Source organism: Chenopodium quinoa, unplaced genomic scaffold (assembly GCF_001683475.1).
Source record: "Chenopodium quinoa cultivar QQ74 unplaced genomic scaffold, ASM168347v1, whole genome shotgun sequence".
NCBI lineage: Eukaryota > Viridiplantae > Streptophyta > Magnoliopsida > Caryophyllales > Amaranthaceae > Chenopodium > Chenopodium quinoa.
Window position 1 is genome coordinate 3,859,976 of NW_018742205.1, and position 21,024 is coordinate 3,880,999.

At 31.0% G+C, this 21,024-nt stretch overlaps 2 protein-coding genes across 3 annotated transcripts; one reads left to right on the plus strand and one right to left on the minus strand.

Moving 5' to 3' along the window:
- The first annotated feature begins 1,148 nt into the window (after positions 1–1,148).
- LOC110729667 (beta-fructofuranosidase, insoluble isoenzyme 1-like) lies at positions 1,149–3,452 on the plus strand. 2 transcript variants are annotated; one of them, XM_021909450.1, is made up of 5 exons: positions 1,149–2,002; positions 2,255–2,413; positions 2,506–2,747; positions 2,872–2,965; positions 3,056–3,452. In XM_021909450.1, the coding sequence occupies exons 1-5, from the start codon at positions 1,154–1,156 to the stop codon at positions 3,239–3,241; spliced, it is 1,530 nt and encodes a 509-aa protein (XP_021765142.1). In that variant the 5' UTR covers positions 1,149–1,153; the 3' UTR covers positions 3,242–3,452. The 2 variants fall into 2 exon arrangements, with proteins under 2 accessions (XP_021765142.1, XP_021765134.1); XM_021909442.1 differs by having other exon boundaries at positions 2,872–3,452.
- Positions 3,453–3,682: 230 nt separating this feature from the next.
- LOC110729709 (ubiquitin-like) lies at positions 3,683–5,515 on the minus strand. Its single transcript, XM_021909486.1, has 4 exons — positions 5,236–5,515; positions 4,664–4,784; positions 4,209–4,275; positions 3,683–4,095 (listed from the first exon to the last, which is right to left on the minus strand). Exons 1-4 carry the CDS (start codon positions 5,423–5,425, stop codon positions 4,045–4,047), a joined length of 429 nt encoding a protein of 142 aa, XP_021765178.1. The 5' UTR covers positions 5,426–5,515; the 3' UTR covers positions 3,683–4,044.
- Positions 5,516–21,024: the final 15,509 nt, after the last annotated feature.

Genomic DNA, 21,024 nt, shown 5'->3' on the forward strand with positions numbered 1-21,024 from the left:
ATACCCATAGAACTGGTTTTCACTTTCAACCTCGGAAGCATTGGATAAATGGTAATTTTCTTTGCTCTTTATAATTGATTAATTAATCTCTTCGGTGATTGTGTTGAAGAATTTTAATCAGCAATCTATTGTTATTATTATTAAACATTTGATAATGGAGTAATTTGATTGCAATTTATTTGTTTTGGGGTGATACACTAAATCAATTTTAATAGGAATACTTGAATTCAAATATGATAAGTATGGGTTTTTACCCAATTTCTAAAATATAACAATTACTATTTTTTGTTGGAATGATCGCATTTTTAAGTCTAAATTTTTATTTTCGAATGTTCGTATGATTTGGAGATATCATTTCTAGTAGAGGGAGTCCAAGGGTATGTATTTATACTAATTTAATGTAAATTATCTCTAATCATACAAGCACACAAGCACCCACTTGTGGTTTAAGGGTTCAACAAGTGGTTAAAGGTTACCCTCCGTTGCTTCAAATATGATATTTTTCATTTTATTTGGTCGTCTACTATCATAATTACATCTCTTTGTTATATGAAATTTGTACATGCATTTTTATTTATTTTTTTAATTTTATTTTATGGAAGAAGGCATTTTTGGTTTGATAGAATATTTTTATTATACTGATCCTTAATATGAACTTATATTATAATTAGTTATCTAAGTTCTAGCAGTGGGATAGATTAGAGGCATTTGCTTCTATCTTATAACAAACGAACTTATAATATAATTAGTTATCTAATTTCTAGCAGTGGATAAACTAGAGGCATTTGGTTATATCTTTAAAATAACAAACGTGTACTCATTTCTTTAAAAATATAAAATTAAAAATAAACGTGTACACATTTCGTATTACACAACTACGTTGTAAATTTTCAATTTTTTTTTACGTAGAACTTATCAAATAAGCATGTATGCTCATTTGATAAGTTTAATAATTTTTTTTTTGTACTTTTTTTGACTTGTTTCACTAACCATTTTTTTTTTCTTCTTTGGTCATGCAATTTCGCAACGGTCCAATTCTAAAACAGATCCAAATGGTAATTTTAACTCGATTAAATACTTTGATTACATTTTATGTTTAATCCTTAATTTTTAAATAATTATTTATTGATATTATATCATTGAAACAGGGCCTATGTATTACAAGGGTTTGTACCATCTATTTTACCAGTACAATCCTTGGGGATCTACATGGGGCAACATTGTTTGGGCTCACTCAGTGTCAGGGGACTTAATCAACTGGGAAGCTCTTGAACCCGCAATCCACGAGTCGAAGCCCTTTGACATAAATGGGGTATGGTCCGGATCAGCCACGATCCTACCCGGTAACCGTCCTGTTATACTCTATACAGGTCTTACCGCTACTAGTGTACAAGTTCAAAATGTTGCAATTCCAGCCAATTTATCCGATCCATATCTGCGAAAATGGGTCAAACCCGATTACAACCCGATCATTACCCCAACCTCGGACGTAAACACGTCGTTATTTCGGGACCCGACCACTGCGTGGTGGTCCCAAGGGCATTGGCATATTGTGGTGGGTAGTAGGAGAAAGCATAGGGGGGTGGCCTATTTGTATAAGAGTAGAGATTTTAAAAAATGGACCAAGGCTAAACACCCATTACATTCGGCCCCAAACACGGGTATGTGGGAATGTCCCGATTTTTTTCCGGTTTCGACCCGAAGTAAAAATGGGTTGGACACTTCAACAACGGGCTCAAATGTGAAACATGTGCTAAAGGTTAGTCTTGATGTTACAAGATTTGAATACTATACTATTGGAAAGTATGATGCCAATAAAGATCAGTATTATCCGGATAATGCTAAAATTGATGGTTGGAATGGGTTAAGATTTGATTATGGTAATTTTTACGCATCAAAGACATTTTTTGATTCTCAAAAGGGTCGTAGGATTTTGTGGGGTTGGTCTAATGAGTCTTGGACCCCAGACATTACTGCCCTCAAAGGTTGGGCTGGAATTCAGGTAAAATCATTATTCCTATATGTATTTTTATTTTATTTTTTAATTTTAAAGATGGCTCTATTTTTTTGTTTGATTTAACGACTGTCATAGGTATATGTTATATCTAATTATATATTTTATTATTTAAAAACTAATGCAATGGTTCATTAGATAATATTTTTATGTATAAATAATATTAACTCGTGAAATTAAATTGCTTTTGTTTTGGGTTTGTCGATTAATTTCTTTTTTGACAATTTAACATTATCTTAGGCTATACCAAGATCGATATGGCTAGATCCAAAAGGAAAACAATTGGTACAATGGCCGGTTGAGGAAGTGGAAAGATTAAGGGCTAACAAAGTTGAGCTGAACAATCGTCAACTTAAACCAGGAAATCGTTTTGAAATTAAAGGAATAACTCCGGTTCAGGTATATATTAGTGTGTATTTATCGTTAGCTCGAAATTTTACATTGAAAATAATATTGACAACGTGATAACTCAAATTCAATTATTTACGTAGGCTGATGTTGAGGTAATATTCAAGATCCCAAATTTAGAGAAAGCGGATACATTTGATTCTAATTGGGTAGATCCCCAAGATTTGTGCATCCAAATAGGATCAAATGTGAGAGGAGGAGTTGGACCATTTGGGCTTCTAACACTTGCTTCAGATAATTTGGAGGAGTACACTCCTATATTTTTTCGAGTTTTCAAGGCCCAAAATAATAAACATGTAGTTCTTATGTGCTCTGAAGGCTCAAGGTATTTTTATTTTTATTTTTATTTTTTTTTGTTACAGTCCGTTATTTTATTATTTATATGGTAATAAATTTTTTTTTATTAATTATTGTGTGCTAACTTTAATGTAATTTTGTGCTTTTAAAAGTTCTTCAACGGAAAAGGGATTATACAAACCAACATTTGGTGGTTTTGTAGATGTAGATTTGAGGTTTGAAAAGAAAATCTCTCTTAGAACCTTGGTAAGTATTATTCCCTATTTTCATATTAAAATGGTATATATATATAGTCTATTTAATTTTCAACTTAATTATTTAATTCAATTTGTGCAGATTGATCACTCCATTGTGGAAAGTTTTGGAGCGGGAGGCAAAACATGCATAGTATCAAGAGTTTATCCCAACCTAGCAATAATGAATAAGGCTCATTTATATGTTTTTAATAATGGTACGAATGCTGTGATTGTCGAGCATCTTAAAGCTTGGACAATGAAAAAACCCTTTAAAATGAATGATTAGCTCATTCATCTTTTTAGGGGAGATAAATTAGTTTCAAAATTAATTAGCACTTTCATATTGCAACAATACTATATTTTTCAATGATCATTAGTGGTTGATTATAATTATATTGTAATGTTTATTTGTCGAATTAGGTTTTGATTAATTATATCAAGCATGGTTGATTATAATTATACTGTAATATTTATTTGTTGAATTAGATTTTGATTAATTATATAAAGCATTACAAAGTCTAAAAATTATAAGAATTTAATATGTTTAAAATTTATTTTAAGACGAATTTATTAACTTTTCACAAAAGTTGACCATAAAAGCGAATAAAAATGAAATGGATGGAGTAATAAGCAGACTATTGCTTCCAAGGGTATGTATTTATAGTAATTCTATGTAAAATATCTCTAATCCTGCAACCACAATCCCTCCACTTGTTATTTAAGTGTTGTTTTTTTTTTTTTTTTTTTTTTTTTTTAATTTAAGGGTGGTTTGTTAGGCAAAAGTATCTATCTACACATTAACATACTTGAATTTGATGGTTAAAGGTGGACATTTCAAAGATTACCATAAAAAAAACAACTTTATTGATTACATGAGATAAACTCACTATAAACTAACAAAAATTTGACAAGCCTAAGATCGAAAAGGTGATCAAATGAAGGTAATACGGTATACGGAGTACTCTACTATTAATCACATAATATAACTTCTAAGAAGTTTATATGCATCATCAAATGCTTATTCCAATACTTTAATTCTACATAAATGTTGTCCCTAATTTTACACTTAATCATAGCTTCTGAGCAAGATCACCGCGCTCCGGCCTTCCCATTCGCCAAATAAACCTTCTTAGCCCTTATCTGTATAATTAATTCAAGTTAAATAGAATGAGATCGAATTATAAAGTATAATGAGATAAAATTGACAAGAAAAAAAAAAATAGTATAGTATTAATATATAATCTGATCAATACCTCATTGGTATGTCCACATTTCTTCTTGCGGCAGTTTGTAGCCCTCAAAGGCAGCCGAGCATAGCACCTGGCCATCACATACATATATAGTTAGATACATTTGTTTCATTAAAACATTAGGGAGACTTCGTACAATATTATCCAGGGATTCGATCAGATTGACATTAATGGTTAAAGTCACGAATAATATTTTGATAGGGTAAAAGAGATCAAGTTTAAATTCTTGTACAACATCGCTAATTGGTCCAATTGGACCATGTTAAGTTTTATTGTACTATTGACTACTACGTATTAATTATAGTATTAATTATAGATTATAGGTTACTCCGTATGAACAATCATATATTATTATGTAGCAACCACAACAAGAACAACAATGCAAAATCGATATCGATAAGAGTATGGCACATGACTAAAAAATCGAGCAGGATCGTAGGGAAGTCGGAAAAACATACTTGCGGCAAACCTTCTTGTGTTGATTATATTTCTGAGCCAAAGCCAATAAACTTGGTTGATAACGTGACAATGTTCCGTATCCTCCTCCTCTCAGCCTTAGGACAAAGTGAAGAGTCGATTCTACAATATTACAACACCAACAACGACAATTATTAGCAATATTAAACCAAAGACGAAAACAAATGATGATTATTTAACAAATCACTCCAATTTGTTACACTTGTATTACGCGCAATTTCCAATGCATAGACTTTAATCATTTGTAGTTGTAGTTTATTTAGTAGAAAATATAAAAAGTCATAATTGAAAAATATAGTTTATTTACACATTATATATTTTTTAGATTTATTTATACATTAACACGGTTGCATAATAATGATGTATGTAACATTTTAACAATTATACAAATCTAACATGATCTTATGACTATATTTTTATTCTTATAACTCACAAATGAAGCTAAGGTCAAATTGAAGTTTCCAAATAATAACGTATTAATATTCAAAATGTTAACATCCTTAAAAATGGAGATACGTAAATCAACAACAAACTTAATTTCAAAAATGATAACCTTTCTGGATGTTGTAATCGGCAAGAGTACGGTCGTCTTCAAGCTGCTTTCCGGCGAAGATGAAACGCTGTTGATCGGGTTGAATGCCTTCTTTGTCATGGATTTTAGCCTTGACGTTGTTAATGGTATCACTAGTTTCAACCTCAAGGGTGATGGTTTTACCCGTAAGAGTTTTCACAAATATTTGCATTTTTGTTTGTAACTTATCACTCGAATCAACTTTAAAAGGTGATGATGAAAACTGTAAATTGAAATGGTATATTTTATAGGCAGATTTACGGTTATATTTATAGCGGAAATTCAATGCTATTACGTGGGGTTAGGTTTTTTTATTTAGGAAAAACCTCTCCCCAAGTATATCAAAGTTTAGGAAAAAACCTCTCCCCAAGTACATCAAAACTAAAGAAAGTGGAAAACCTCTCCCCAAGGCATATGTACCTTTGCCTCACATTTGGAAAATAAATAATGAAGTGTGTTTTTTATTTTTTTTAAAGGTTAAAATAATTAATGAAGTACTTTGTAATAGATATTCTTGTGCCAACACGTCATATAGTAAAATAATTAAATATATTTTTTTGAATAGAAATAATATAGAGTAATGATAATATGGCGTAAATATAAACATTTTGGAAAAAATAATGGTAGTGAGAGGAAGGTTTTCTTTTTTTTAAGGTAAGATGAAATACCCTATTAAACCGGTATCTCTTACAGAGTTACAGGTTAAACTAGTCCAACTCTGCAGATCAACGCTTGAGAGTAGAGGGGGGAGGGGGAAAAGGGGTAAGGGAATCCCTCTACTGCCAAACAAATGTAGTTGGTGAGGCTCGAATTTGTGACTTCAAAGTCACAAAGGTGAGTTCCCATTAACAAATTCGAACCTCACCAACTCAACCAAGCTTTGCTTGGTATGGTAGTGCGTGAAAGTGCAAATGCACTATCGTTATGTATATATGAGAATACATAACATGACAAACTTGTAAACATTTTGAAAGTTTAACACTGGTAATAATTTTACCATTCATAATAAAATAATCTATAAATGGTCATAATGGAACTAAAGATGACTATAATAGTATACTCCCTCCGTTTGTTTTTTAAATGCATCACTTTGACTTTTGTATTATTCATATATCATGGTTGACTAAATTTTTTCACCTCTATAAAATAAATAAATATTATTATATAATATATTATTAGAATAGTCATAATGTTATAATTTTGTTACAATTTTTACTAATAGTCAATTAAAGATACTAGTGGTCAAAATTGCATCTCGACAAATGTGCCGGAAAACTGATGCATTAAAAAAAAAAAAAAACCGAGGGAGTACTTTTGAACCTGATTTATATACCATTAGGTTGTGACTTGTGAAATTGTACCATTATTAGTGTAATGGTATTGTAAGATTAATATTCAATTTATCTCCTCTCACAATTTTGTGTATTTATTTCTGTGCCACTTTATAATTTTATTTTTATCATTTAAAAAGAAAAAGATTAGATTGTGGGAGGAGATAAATCACTGAGAGTGGCCTGATAATGGTACTTAAATGATCACAGTGGTACACTAAATTCTTGAAAATTAAAGTGATGTAAAGTGGTCCTATCACTTTTTATTGTTCTACAAAATTAACATCATGCCATTGATATGCAACAACGGTTACGCACTCTTTTTGTCCCTATTAGTTTGCTTCAATTTTTATAAAAGAGTGTCCCATCAAAATTGCTCCATATCATAATTGTATTACCATAAGGACCATAACTTTACTCTCACACATCCCTTAAAGATTGCTCCGTATATTATAATTTGTAATATATTGATAGATAATTTAAGTCATCATCGTAACTTGTTGTCCCTCTGTTCTTTTTATTTGTCAGTCACTCCGTATTTTATTACATTACAGAGTACTTGCTCCATTTATCCTAGGCATGTATGTGGTATGCTGATGCAAATATTTGATCATTAATATCTTTTACTTGTCAATAGGAATAAATTATAATAATGAAAGTTTACTAAACAATTCATTGAGACAATTCCAATATAAGATGTTTTTTTTTTTATGTATAAATTACTAACATTAGAAGGTCTATAATAGTTTTTTTTTACCTTATGTATAGAGTTGCAATTGCGTAGTCATGCTCGGGTTGACTAGTGTACGTTTGGTTTCAATCCACCAGAAAAACTTGTGCGGACCTGGTTCACAATAATATTATTGTGGACATGAGGTCTATACGTGCGCAACCGACCTTATTGAACATAGTGACCCTAATATTAAATAGAGTAATCTTAATCTTAACATAGTAACCTTTACTCCCTCTATGTTTTAATAGGTGTTATAGTTTGACTTTTTTTACTATTCACATAATGGTTTTGACTTGATTAATTTACTAATATATAAAAAACAAATGTTATTGTATAATACATCATTAGATTCGTTATAGTGTATACTTTCATAATATCAATTTTCCTATAATTTTACTTATATATGATTAGATAAATTAATGGTCAAAGTTGTGTCTCGGCATGTGTTTGGTCAAATTGTAACACTTATTAAAACATAGAGGGAGTATTAAAACTTGTGTAATTTTTAATATTGCAAACCTAAAGTATGACGTTATGTTGAACATAGTGACCCTTATTTAACCTTGTAACCTTTATTATTCATATTGACCTGTATTTTAAAAATTTCATTTAAAAAAAAATCTCACAATCACTTTTATTTTAACATAATAACCTTTTATTTAACATAGTAACCTTTTTTATTATTAATAAAACAACCATAATATCTCTACTATTAGTGGTCCACAATAAATTAGTGTGAACCAAGTCTATTTTAGAGTTTTCTAGAATAGTTATTTTTACCTTGCTCTGTAAAATAAATAGTAGTTGCATAGTCATACTTTGTATATAAAAGGTCGTATAGGAAGTACTCCCTTTGTTTTTTGACCGGGACATTTGCCAAGACGTAACTTTGACCATCAATATCTTTAATAGTCTATTAGTAAAAATTGTAACAAAATTATAATATAAAAGTAGACATTTGACGAATCTATTGATATATTATATAATAACATTTATATAGTAATAAAATTAAGTCAAATATGACATATAAATAGTACAAAAGTCAAACTGATACATTTAAAAAAAAAAACGGAGGTAGTACATTTTAAATTACCCTAAGGTCATATAGAAAGTATATCTAAAATTACTCTATTTATCACACGTATGTTTGAATCCAACGACTCAACTCAAAGAATCGGTCCAATGTTGTAGACTAGCACAATACATTATTGTGTGTGCTCTCTAACACCACTTGAGTTGATCAAAATTAAATTTATTAAACTTGATTAACTAATTAGACCTAATCTAATTGGAAACTTATATTTTTAATGTGAAAAGAACGCACCTTTAGTCTTTGCATAAAACTTCTAATTTATCTAGGGGTGAAGTTAGCGGTTTATTGCAACTCAAAATTTTAATGAATTACATAAATCTAATTTTGCCTCAAAAACTCATGAGAAGGTTAAGTATAGTTTATCACACCCAAGTAAGGCTTGGCTTTGATTATTTATTTTTTTGGACATGAGTTTAATGGACGGAAATAAAGTATACAAACTATCGAAGGAATAAGTGTTCTGATAATTCTGTCAAAAAAAATCAAAAAAAAAAAAAGTGTTCTGATAATCGTAGATTTGACATGATTTTTAGTTAAACAGTACTGTATTAATTAATGTATTATACGCCCATAAAAGGATCGGAGCTAAAAGAGAAAAATAACAAGACAAAATATAAAGAGAAGTCTTAATGCATAATTATTAAAAAAAAAAAAAAAAAAAAAAAAAAAAAACCAATCACTGTATTGTCTGCTAAAAGCAAAAAAATAATGAAAATCAAGTCTGATTTTAAAGAAAAATCTCGTTCTTTTCCTCAAATCCAATCATAAAATGCAAGATTGCTTAAACATATTTAGATGGCTTTTTAGGTCTCACCTGCAACAAAATAACAATCAGAAAAAATAATAAAAATCATGATAGGGCAAAACCGTAATATATATATATATACACATATACATATATATATATATACACACACACATGTATATATATATATATATATATATATATATATATATATATATATATATAGATATATTAGGTAATTAAAATAATCTATTTTTGTAATTTATATAGTTGGCATATATAACGATAATATATTACGCCAACCATATAAATTTACATAATATCGTATATAAAAATGGTTGGCCTATAACGATAGTGTATCTGATTATCAAATTAAATATATCAACTTTGACATGCATGCATATATATATATATATATATATATATATATATATATATATATATATATATATATATATATATATATATATATATATAGAGGAAGACTCATGTAAGAACCCTCCTCTATATAAGAACCCAATCTTATATAAGAACCAATCTCAGCCCTTTATTAGTTTTGATCTAACCACCTAAAATGATCCTTTAGTAATGACATTTCTGTAATTTTGAAAAGTTTACATTTAAAACATAGAAAAAAATTTAGAATATGGGAAAATTTTTAGAACATAAGCAGAAAAAATTTAGAACATACAAAAAAAATTCAGAACATAAGCAAAAATAATTTAGAACATAAAAAAAATAATTTAGAACATAAGTTGAAAAAATAATTTGATTTATTTTCATGTTTTACTATTAAGTTATTATTGTTTACTTTCGATTTTTTTTTTTTTTTTTTTTTTTATAGAGATAACCTATGTAGGAATCGAACCTACATTCTCTATGCATTTGCATAGTGCTCTACCAATTGAGCTAATAGGTTTTAGGCCTTTTAGCATATGTTCTTCTTTTTTTCATTTACCGTAAATGTTCATAAGTTTTTTGCTAATACTTTAGTTTTTCAAAAGTATTTTTGCTAATACTTTAATTTTTTTTTCTGCCAATGCCTTTTTATATGTTCTAAATTATTTTCCTATGATCTAAACTTTTTTTATCCATTACTTAAAATTTTTCTGTCTATGCTTTGAATTTTCCATATATTTCTGAAAATTTTCACCATATGTTCTAAACTTTTTCTATCTATAATCTTAGAACTTCTCACCCTATTTTCTAAACTTTTATCCTATATACTAAATTTTTTCACCCTATGTTCAAAACTTTTTCCTATTCTAAACTTTTTCTGATGTACTAAATTTTTTCGCCCTATGCTCTAAACTTTTTTTCCTATGTTCTAAATTTTTTTCACCCTATGTTCTAAATATTTTCACCCTATGTTCTAAACTTTTTGACTATGTTCTAATTTTTTTTTTCATATTCGACATTTTTTATCTATGTTCTATATTTTTACCTATGTTCTAAAAGTTTTCATCTATGTTCTAAATTTTCTGTCTAAGCTCTAAATATATGTTCTGAATTATTTTCATATGTTCTAAATTTTTTCACCATATGTTCTAAACTTATGTTCTAAATTTTCTTTTATGTTCTAAATTATTTTTCCTATTTTCTACACCTTTTCTTAAGTTCTAATTTTTTTTCCCTATATTATAAATTTTTTTAAAAAAAAATTTCACTTATGTTCTAATCTTTTTTCCCTATGTTCTAAAATTCTTATGTTCTAAATTTTTTTGTTGTGTTCTAAACTTTTTTTTTTCTATGTTCTAAACTTTTATCCTATGTTCTAAACTCGATCTTATACCCATATTGAAAACTTGTATACCTATGTTCTAAATTTTTCTCTAATAATCAAAATATATGTTCTAAAATTTTGACTATGTTCTAAATTTTTTCCCCTATGTTCTAAATTTTTCTGCCTATGTTCTAAACATTTTTTTCTATGTTCTAAATTTTTCATATGTTCTAAATTTTTTACTTATGTTCTAATCTTTTTTTGTTCTAAATCTATATTATTCTAAATTTATAATAAGATTAGTTTCCTTCACTTTTCGTGCACTACTACTCTAGCAATAACTAAGCAAAATTTGTGGCTTAATCAACCAAGCTATCTAGTTTAATTCCAAGATATGATAATTAGTTAAAATGACATGGAATCAAGAATAAAGATACCCAACTACATATATAAATAACAACATCCAATTAGTCGGTCATCAACTCATCATGGCTCCACATATATATATACCCAACAATCAAATTCATATAATCTCAAAAAATTAGTAAGCCAAATTACCAAGCTAATACAAATACTAGCATTCTCTTTAGAAAACGCAAACAATATGAGCAGATATGAGTACGAGTATAAACAAGAGACGACTATTCTATGCCACAACTCACAGCCACCCCAACACCACAAGCAGTCGCGGACCACCAAATCACCATTCAGTAGCACCCCACGCTGCTCCTAACCACCGCACCACCATTACTCACCCTCGATCTCCACCTTCACTCACTAAAAATGACGCCAAAAAGAAAAAAAAATCGAAAAAATGGGCTGAAAAATCTAATAATCAAGAGCAGCGGTGAAATTACCCCATATTGCTGAAATTCGAAACTAAAATCGCTAAAATTCGAACATTAAAATCGCTGAAATTCCAGCCCTAAAATCACTGAGTTTGAACCCTATAATCGCCAAAAATTAACGAAAATCAAATCAGAATAGAATTCGAACTGAATAATAGGACTTAATAATCGTATCCAAAAAAATCGAATAGAAATCGCAAGATGAAATCAAAAAATCGAAAGCAACAAAACAATTAAAAAAAAATGGAACAAAAATCACACAGAAATCTAAAAATTGAAGTCGAAATTAAGAAAAAATTGAACATCATGCGAAATTTGAATGAAATCTAAAAAAAACGTACTTGATTTGAACAATTTAGGTTGGTTATGCGAAATTCGTGCGAAATTTGAAGAAAATACTTCAATAAGTTCAATTTACAGGATTTGAGGAGAGAGAAAGTAAAGAGGATTGAAAATTTGAGGAGAGAGAAGATTTTGGACGGTTGGGGGAGGGTTTTTGGTTTTAATCCTGACCGCTCATCCTAATATAATCCTACGAATGAGATTGGTTCTTATATAACTAAGGTTCTTATATAAGGAGGGGTTCTTACCGGATCCCTCCCCTATATATATATATATATATATATATATATATATATATGAGACTATTAAAAATATGTAGACCTTGTTACAAATAGTTGATCGTTAAATAGTTTGGAAAGCAGCGAGTTGGAGTTAACGATCTCAAACCCAAAGACTTTAGCACAATTTATGACATGCATGAAAAAATCTGGTTAATTAAATTTTTGGTTTAAATTGTCAGTCAATTTTTTACTACGTATACGGTTAATTGTGTGGAATTTACAAATAATTACAGCAAATATTGGTAGTTTGATTGATCATATCAAGACATGTGATATTTTAAGTAAAAGAAATATAACGACATATTGGTAGTATTGTATAGATCATGTATATATAATCATATATGAATATCATATTTCAATATCTTATTGAATTAATTGTAAATGATTAGGTATCCTATCACGATGAATTTTGTTACCTCTTTATAAAATATAGTACTTGTATTTACCAAATAAAATAACCGACTACAGTATTATCAATAAGACATAATATTTTATACTTGACAAAATATAAGATATTATATTTTATAACTATACAATATGTGATTAAAAGTGTAGACAAAAGTGATGCATAAAAAAATATATGTGAAGTATAAAAAAATCTCGTACGACAATATTTTGCAATATATGGAAAAAATAATTTACATAAAAAAATCCTAGTAAAAAAAGCATCAATGTACATGAACTTAAATTAATTTTGCTGAAATTATTTTTACTGAACTGAAATTATTTTTGCTAAACTTATTTTTACTGAATTTAAATTATTTTTACTGAACTTAAATTAGAAATTATTTTTATTTAATATTATTTTTTTAAGGTGAAGTGAACAGGGCCTTATATAAGTTTTAAATTTTGGTTTAGGTTGCATTATTTGGATATTTTTTAAGTATGAATTTTTTTTTTTGATATTCCTAGATATACTTTACGTAAGAGTTGAATTTGTATTAGGAAACTTGATTAGCCTTTTAACGTATGTAGATACTAGATCTATATACGTGTATGACAACTCATCATAATATATTAACGTGATATATAATATTTAATCTTATATTTATAATAGGGTGATTATGAGCGTGTTATATGCGCCATAACTTTTGGAGAGCTATTTTAGTTACTAGATGAAGTCTGTGTGTTTGTATTTTTTTAAATTAAATATTTTACTAAATATAAATTTATCTAATAAACTTTGTGATATTCGCTTGCTTACTACTTGAATTTTTTTATTATAAAATGAATTATTAACTTTGTTTCTCATATTTAGATAAAATTCGTGATATAAAAAGATAATATGAAGTATTTTATTTCAAAAAGTTTCATATGTGGCAAGTCACACCGTGTGGTCGGGATTACTTGGTCAGGAGTTACTTGATTGGTCAAGGGTTACTCAATTGATCAGGGGTTACTCGGACAATCATGGGTTATTCAGTTAGTGTTTGGGTGTGTCTCAACTGGCCACACGATATGGCCAGCCACACAAAAAAACATGTTGATTTTATTAATATAATTAATATGAAATTTTTGATCTAAAATAAATTACAATTCTTTTTTTTTCATTGCTAAAATATAACATTTTCCTATATGACGCTCTAAAATTAATCTTACGTGGCATAATCCTATTGTAGCGTTTTAAAATTATTAATCCTACATGGCGCTTTTTTTTATTTTTATTTTATTTTATTGTAATCCTACGTAGCGCTTTAAAAAAAACTAATCTTACGTGACATAATCCGATTGTAGCGTTTTAAAAATATTAATCCTAAGTAGCGCTATAATAATTTTTTAAAAAATAAAATCCTGCGTGGCGCTCTAAAAACTCCTCTTTATATATATACTAGTTTTGTGCCGGGCGATGCCCAGATTGATGATAAAATTTTAGGATAAACTTTTTACTTGAATGTGAAATATGGTCATCTAATCCCTTTTGATAATGCAGGATATTTAGACTTACAATACCATATGATATTGTAATTTTTGTAGTTTTGTTTGTAGGTAGATATCTATGTTGGTGCCCGGATTGTTGATAAAATTTTAGGATAAACTTTTTGGTGTGAATGTTCAATAATACGATCATGTAATCTCTTTTGATAATACAGGATATTTAGACATACGTATCAAATCGCTTATTTATAGAATAATGTACTTTTTGTAATTTTGTTTGTAAATAGATATCTATGTTATTATGGACTGAAATTATTGTTATTGAATTTAAATTATTTTTACTGAACTAAAAGTATTTTTATCAAACCAAAATTATTTTTACTGATTAAAACTTATTTTACTGATTCTCTAATATTTTTTAAATAAATTAAATAACAATGTATTTTGTATGCGGCTAACCACACCATCTGGCTGGACAAAGTAACCCCTATAAAATTGATCGAGTAACCCTTGTAATACTAACTGAGTAACCTTTAACACTGATTAAGTAACCCCTACGTATTACATGATTAAGTAACCACTATAACTCTGACCAAGTAACCCCTATAGCACTAAAGAAGTAACTATGATATTGTAATAGTCGGTGACACTGTTTGGGCAGCTACGTATAAAAGTTTGTGATTAAATATATTATAAATGGATCTTATTTTAAAGAGCTTTTTAAAACGAATTTGATGATGGGAATAGAATTGAGTTATAGGATATTTATTAAAAGTTATGATTAATTTTGTATATATGAAATATTAAAATTTTATCGATAATAAAACTCTATGTAACAATTTTATCTAAAAAAAATCTATCCAAAAATCGCTTACTTAGCATCATATGTGTCACAATAATACCTATTTATCTCCTACATGGCGCGACACTCGGCGAAAAACTGGAATGTCAAGTGTCGCTGTCTCGTGATCTGGCTGTGAGATCGACTTTTTATTAGTGATATGATATTTATACAATTAATATTAATGAGGGTAAATAAGTAAATAAACATTTTAAGGATATAAACGTCCTCACGCTATTCATAAGTGTTTTCTCATACTTTTTAAAAGGTAGAGATACATAAAAGGGCGTTTTAGATATTTGTGCATCGATTGAATTAGCTTAATGTTATCATGAAAAAGATAAAACTTGTATTTCCTGTCAAAAAAAAAAATATATAATCAAAAAATAAAACTTTATTTAAAATCACCCAACAATTGCTTTTTTATTTTTTTTATTCGAATGAGGTAAAAGACCAAAGAAAACAGAAGAAAAACAAAAGCAACAAACTAGCAGCTACTAGAAAAGCAAAAAACACCTAACTCCGGAGGGACGTACAAAGCGTGGTAAAGCCACACCCCTAGTATCCTCCTTTAAAATACGACTAAGTTCTACCGGAATACCATTAAAGAAAACAAGTTGAAAGTCTTGAATGACTCCGCGGTTGGCCAACCAATTCGCCGGCCGATTCCCTTTGCGATACACATGCGCTACCTTCACCTCGCACCTCGAATCACTTAGCATCTCTCGGCAATAAATAATGTCATGGATGTTCACCCCTCTCAGCACCTCTTGTTTTTGCAAAGCTTGGACACAAGCCAAGTTATCCATTTGAACTTTTAGCTTCGAAATTTACAAGTTTTGAGCTATCTCTAAGCCCCTAGTTGAAGCCATCACCTCTGCACGAAATGCTGTACAATAACCAAAATTACTCGCAAAATCCGATACACACTTCCCTGTATAATCCATGATTATAGCTCCACCCCCTGCTGGACCAGGGCACCCCTTTGCCGCACCATCACAATTCTTACCACCCAAAAGCTCGTTTGTTCCATGTACCATTAGTTTGCACTCGCGGCTGCTTGTTGTCATTGCTATCATCCCAATTGCTCATCAAAGCCCTCCTTGCTTCTTCATACCGTACTTGAAGGAAGGCACAAAAATCAATAGGAAGTTCATCCCTTCTATTAAACACATAACAGTTGCGCCATATCTCCAAATCCACCAATGAGTAGACTACCCAACTTTTGGCATCATCTTGATCAGGGTCCTTCATGTTTTTAACTATCCATTCTTTGATTTTACATTGTTACCATTATAAAATCGGTGGTAAACCGAAAATGGAAGAGTTTTCCTCCATACCACTTTGGCAGCCGGGCAATCCCTTAGCATGTGCAGGTTTGACTCCTCCTCTGCTTCGCAAATAAAGCATTTGGGGTCTAGGGCTAACTTCCTTTTAAATCTATTCAAATTCCCAAACAAACGGTCATGGCAAGCAAGCCACATAAATGACCTGATTCGTTGTTGCACCGGTGCCTTATATACCACATCCCAGCACTCCTCATCAATTATGTCCGTTCCATGCTTCATAATTCTGATTGCTGACCTTATTGTGAATCGACCATTTGCACCATCTTTCCAATAGACCAGGTCTCCAAGCTTGAGTCTTTCCGCATTACATGATTCTGAAATTTTTTCAAAGTATCAGCATCAAGGAAAGGAGAAAAAGTGTTCCAACGCCAACCTATATCCTCTTCCCACATCTCATTAACCGTAGCTCCTGCTAATTCCTCCGACAAGGGCTGAGTTACTAGGTCTGAAAGCGGCTGATCTGTGCACCAACGGTGATCTCAGAATAAGGTACGAGTCCTATCTCCAATTGCAGTTTGAGTTCCCTCACCAATCACCTTTGCATTTTCAGTTATGCCACTCCACACGTTCGACATACCAATCTTTGGTTCAAACATGTCGACATTACATCTCCCTTTACAATATTTTTCCCTTAAAACTCTAGCCCACAATGCATTCGGCTCCGTAAGAACACGCCATCCAAGCTTCGTCAAGAACGTCGCATTTGCTTGTTTAGCCGAGAGAATGCCAATGCCTCCTTGATCCATTGGTTTTTGTAGCATTATTTACCATGAAAGTAAGTGAACTTTCCTTTGCTCCTCATCACCACCCCATATAAATTGCCTCGTCTTTTTATCAATTTTATCACAAATATCACGAGGAATTTTAGCAGTTTTCATATAATCATGTATTTGAAAAAATAGACCGTTGATTATCAAGGTGGAAGTCTAAGTACCTCTTGCTAACAGGTCATATAGCTTTTGCCTCTTGCCAAGTCTATTATCTCGACTTTAGCATTTTACTCTATGCAAACTGCAAAAATTCATCGATCAATTTGTGAAGACATATTTTTTGGTGACCCACAAAGTGAATACGCTTCATTTGGGGTGGTTATGAAGAGACTAGTAAACTTCACTTACCATTAAAAGCAAATACACCCCAATTATTTTTTTTAAAAAAAAATATATAAACTTGTTCTTATTTCTCCCTCCATAATAAACTTCTTTTAGGGGTAATTCTTAGCCCTGCACGGTGCTGGGCACAACACAGGTTTTTAATGAGATTTGTGGGTCCCGAATGTTGTAGTTTAGTAGAAATACATGTATTGTACTATGAATACAAAATACGTGGGTGTTTATTTCTCGTTTGAAACAGTTACCCGTTATTTAGGTCGTTATTGTATTGAATCATGCTCATTTCTCAAGTTCGTCTTCCTTCTTCTTCTGTAAGCTCTGGTGACCTAAATTCCCCATTTTTCCTCCTTTCATCCTTGGAAGGAGTTGTTGTCGGTGATGCAAGGCCGTAATTGAATGGAATGCGGAGGTTAATTGAATTGATTGTGGTAATTGTAATCGAGCTGAGCTGTGTTCTTCCATTTCCTCTCATCCTTGAAGGTATTGTACCTATCTTGAATACTCAATTGCGATTGTAGGTGTCATGTTAAATAAGTAATTGAATTAAATTAGGCAATATTTAGGTAGTTGTGGGATTTTAGGGTTTGTGTAATTCAATCTCGATTTTATGGTGGCGGGTTATTAGGGTTTGTGTAATTCAATTTCGATTTTATGGTTTTATGAGGTCAACTAATACACTGTAAACAAAAATTTGGATTTATTGTTAATTGAATTGATTGTATGTGTGTTTGTTAGTTTCCGGTGATGAGCCATGAGTTTGGATTTCTGCTAAAAAGGTAGTAATTGCAGTTTGTAACTTTGGGCAAGCTATAACAAGAAATTTCTGTTTGACAAGGTCTGATTGTATGAATGATTATTATTATGATAAGATTTGTGGCTAGCTTTTGTTGCTTGTATAGAAATTTCTGTTTGATAAGATTTGTGGCTGGCATGTGTAATGCTTGTATGAATGATTATTGTTGTCTGATTGTATGAATGGTTATTGTTATGATTGCCACACATCTCAATTTTTGCGTTGTTTTCCTAGAACCTGGAATCAAATCCCCCAGACCATCTTTCAATTCGTTCATTTCACACTGCACGTCGTCCAAGAACAAATTTGCCCGAGCATTAGGAATCTTCCCCTGTAAATGTATGAACAAACACCGTAGCCAACCACTTCAGAGATCTTAACACAAAACACATATATATACACCACTTACCACACTAAACCTCGTGGTGAATCTTCTGGAAAAGAACTTCATACACGCCAGCATAAGAACACCACAGTATGAGCTGCACATTGGAGGACCACAATCAACATAAACAAAAAACACAACTTCCAGCCTTTCAACCAAATTCTGAGCTAATTATATTCTGAATCAGAGCTTGATAAAAAGTTTCAATCAGTCCAAAAAAGAAATAATGAGATAGTTGATATGTCCTTATATAGTAATTGGAGAGGTATGGCAAGAGCAAATAACAGGTTTAGAACTGATATGAGAGTTTCCAAGTATATTACGGAGCTACCATGAGTTGTATATATGTGAGGCTATTATGTGGTTCTTTAGGTTTAGTCATATGGATCTCCATCCACTACAAGAATGTAGAAAAATAAGACCACTTATATTGCAAGCACAATATGAATCTATGATCATTTTGCACTTTTAGTTTCATTCGCCTGAACACCCAAATGGATTATTACTCAGTTATGTAAAATTTTGTTTGCTAAGTTTTCTTTAAAGGTCCTCTAACTAAATATTTTTCCTGAAAAACAAGTAATAGCATGAATTTGCAGACTTTAAAAGGTATAAAAGATTGACTCTAAATTTTGGTGTGCTAAGTTTTCTTTAAGGTCCTCTGACTATGTATTTTTCCTAAAGAACAAGTAAACAACATAATTCGCAGACTTTGAAGATCATACCTTTTTTTAGGTTGGTTTTGTGGTTTGTAAGTAAATTTTTTAGAATTTCCTTTATGATAATGGCCTCCAGTTTATGTATCTACATTTCTACTCAATACCACTTCTTAAGTGGTTAAAGTGGTGCTGGATGGTATGATTATATGAAGTAAAAGAGATTTGAGGTGTAGACAATCTTTACTGTAGACACTGCCACAGTGAGACTGTTCTTGCAAAATTGTATATAAACTTGTTAACATTCCACCATTTACTATCTACCAAGTGGACTGCCAGATTTTGTAATTCATAATAATTTTCAACAAAATCAAAGTTGAACATACGTTCTTTTTACGCCAAAATCAAAGTTATTGGCAGAGTAAGTAAATAAGGAAACAAGTGCTTACTTATCCCTTAGATCTAAGATCTCAACAGTGCATCTCGTCCAAGAATTTAGCTGACCAGTCTTCCATTCTGGGTCACAGAGTTGAAAAAGGACGTCGATACCACTAACCTGTAGTTTGACAAAGACATTACACATAACCAAATGGGTCCCAGTAAATACCATATTTGTTTAGAATGAAAGACATTAGTATTAGTACCAGAAGATCAAACTCTTTGGCATGTGTGGTGAATGGGTCAGGGTACTAGAATCTATCATCCACAACTATCGAGCCTTCATGTCTAATGCTAAGCACCACCAATGCGACTTGTCAGGGGAATCCTTAGGAACTTCAAGCACTGGGATAAAGACCTGATAAAATGACAATGTCAATGCCATAAGCACAATTTAGAGTATATACATGAAACACATTTAAACCTAGAGTATTGAACTATGAGAGTAAGTAGCTGACCGCTCGAATCTGCGATAGCTTAAAGCTCAGAAGAAATTGTCATACTTGTTACCAATATGTTCGTTCTTCTTTTCCTTCGTTCAACAACAGTCGATTCTACGATCCAAAAAAAAAATAACAAGCATGATCATCAATTGTGCACGTAAATATGACACACCAAAGCTGAAATGAACCAAGAACCACTTACCGAAAAGCTTGGGTCAAGTAAAATACACTTGCTTCTGTTCACAAAGTCTTTGGTGGCCCATTGCTTGGTGTATAGCACACTGGCCATTCTAACATAATCAGTAGAAACCTGCGATTTATGGTGCACTACTTCAAAGCAATCCCTCTGGTTGGCTTGCATATGGTCACACTTTATCAACACAATACCAGGGCTATGAAGCAACAACATAACACTAAGTATACACATAAACATATTAGAATTTACAATTAAAACCAAAAATTTACAAAAGGCATGCATTCAACAGACTTTTCACTTAATTAAACGTTTCCGAATTACCTTAGTGGATCCTTCAGGTCCTTCTAGCGCTTTACAAACTACAGCAAACATGCCGCGAGCGTTGTATGCCGTCGGGTGTTTGACACATTGGTGAACATGGCTGACAAGGCTGCCTCTGTAGGTTTCACCACCCTCTTATCCGCAGTTCCGTCCCCCTTCCCAGTAGACTCATCTTCCTCATCAGATGAAGATGAATTTGCCAAATTGCACTCAGCATCAACCAACACAATAGTTCCCCTCGTCCCAACCAAGCCCACAACTATTTG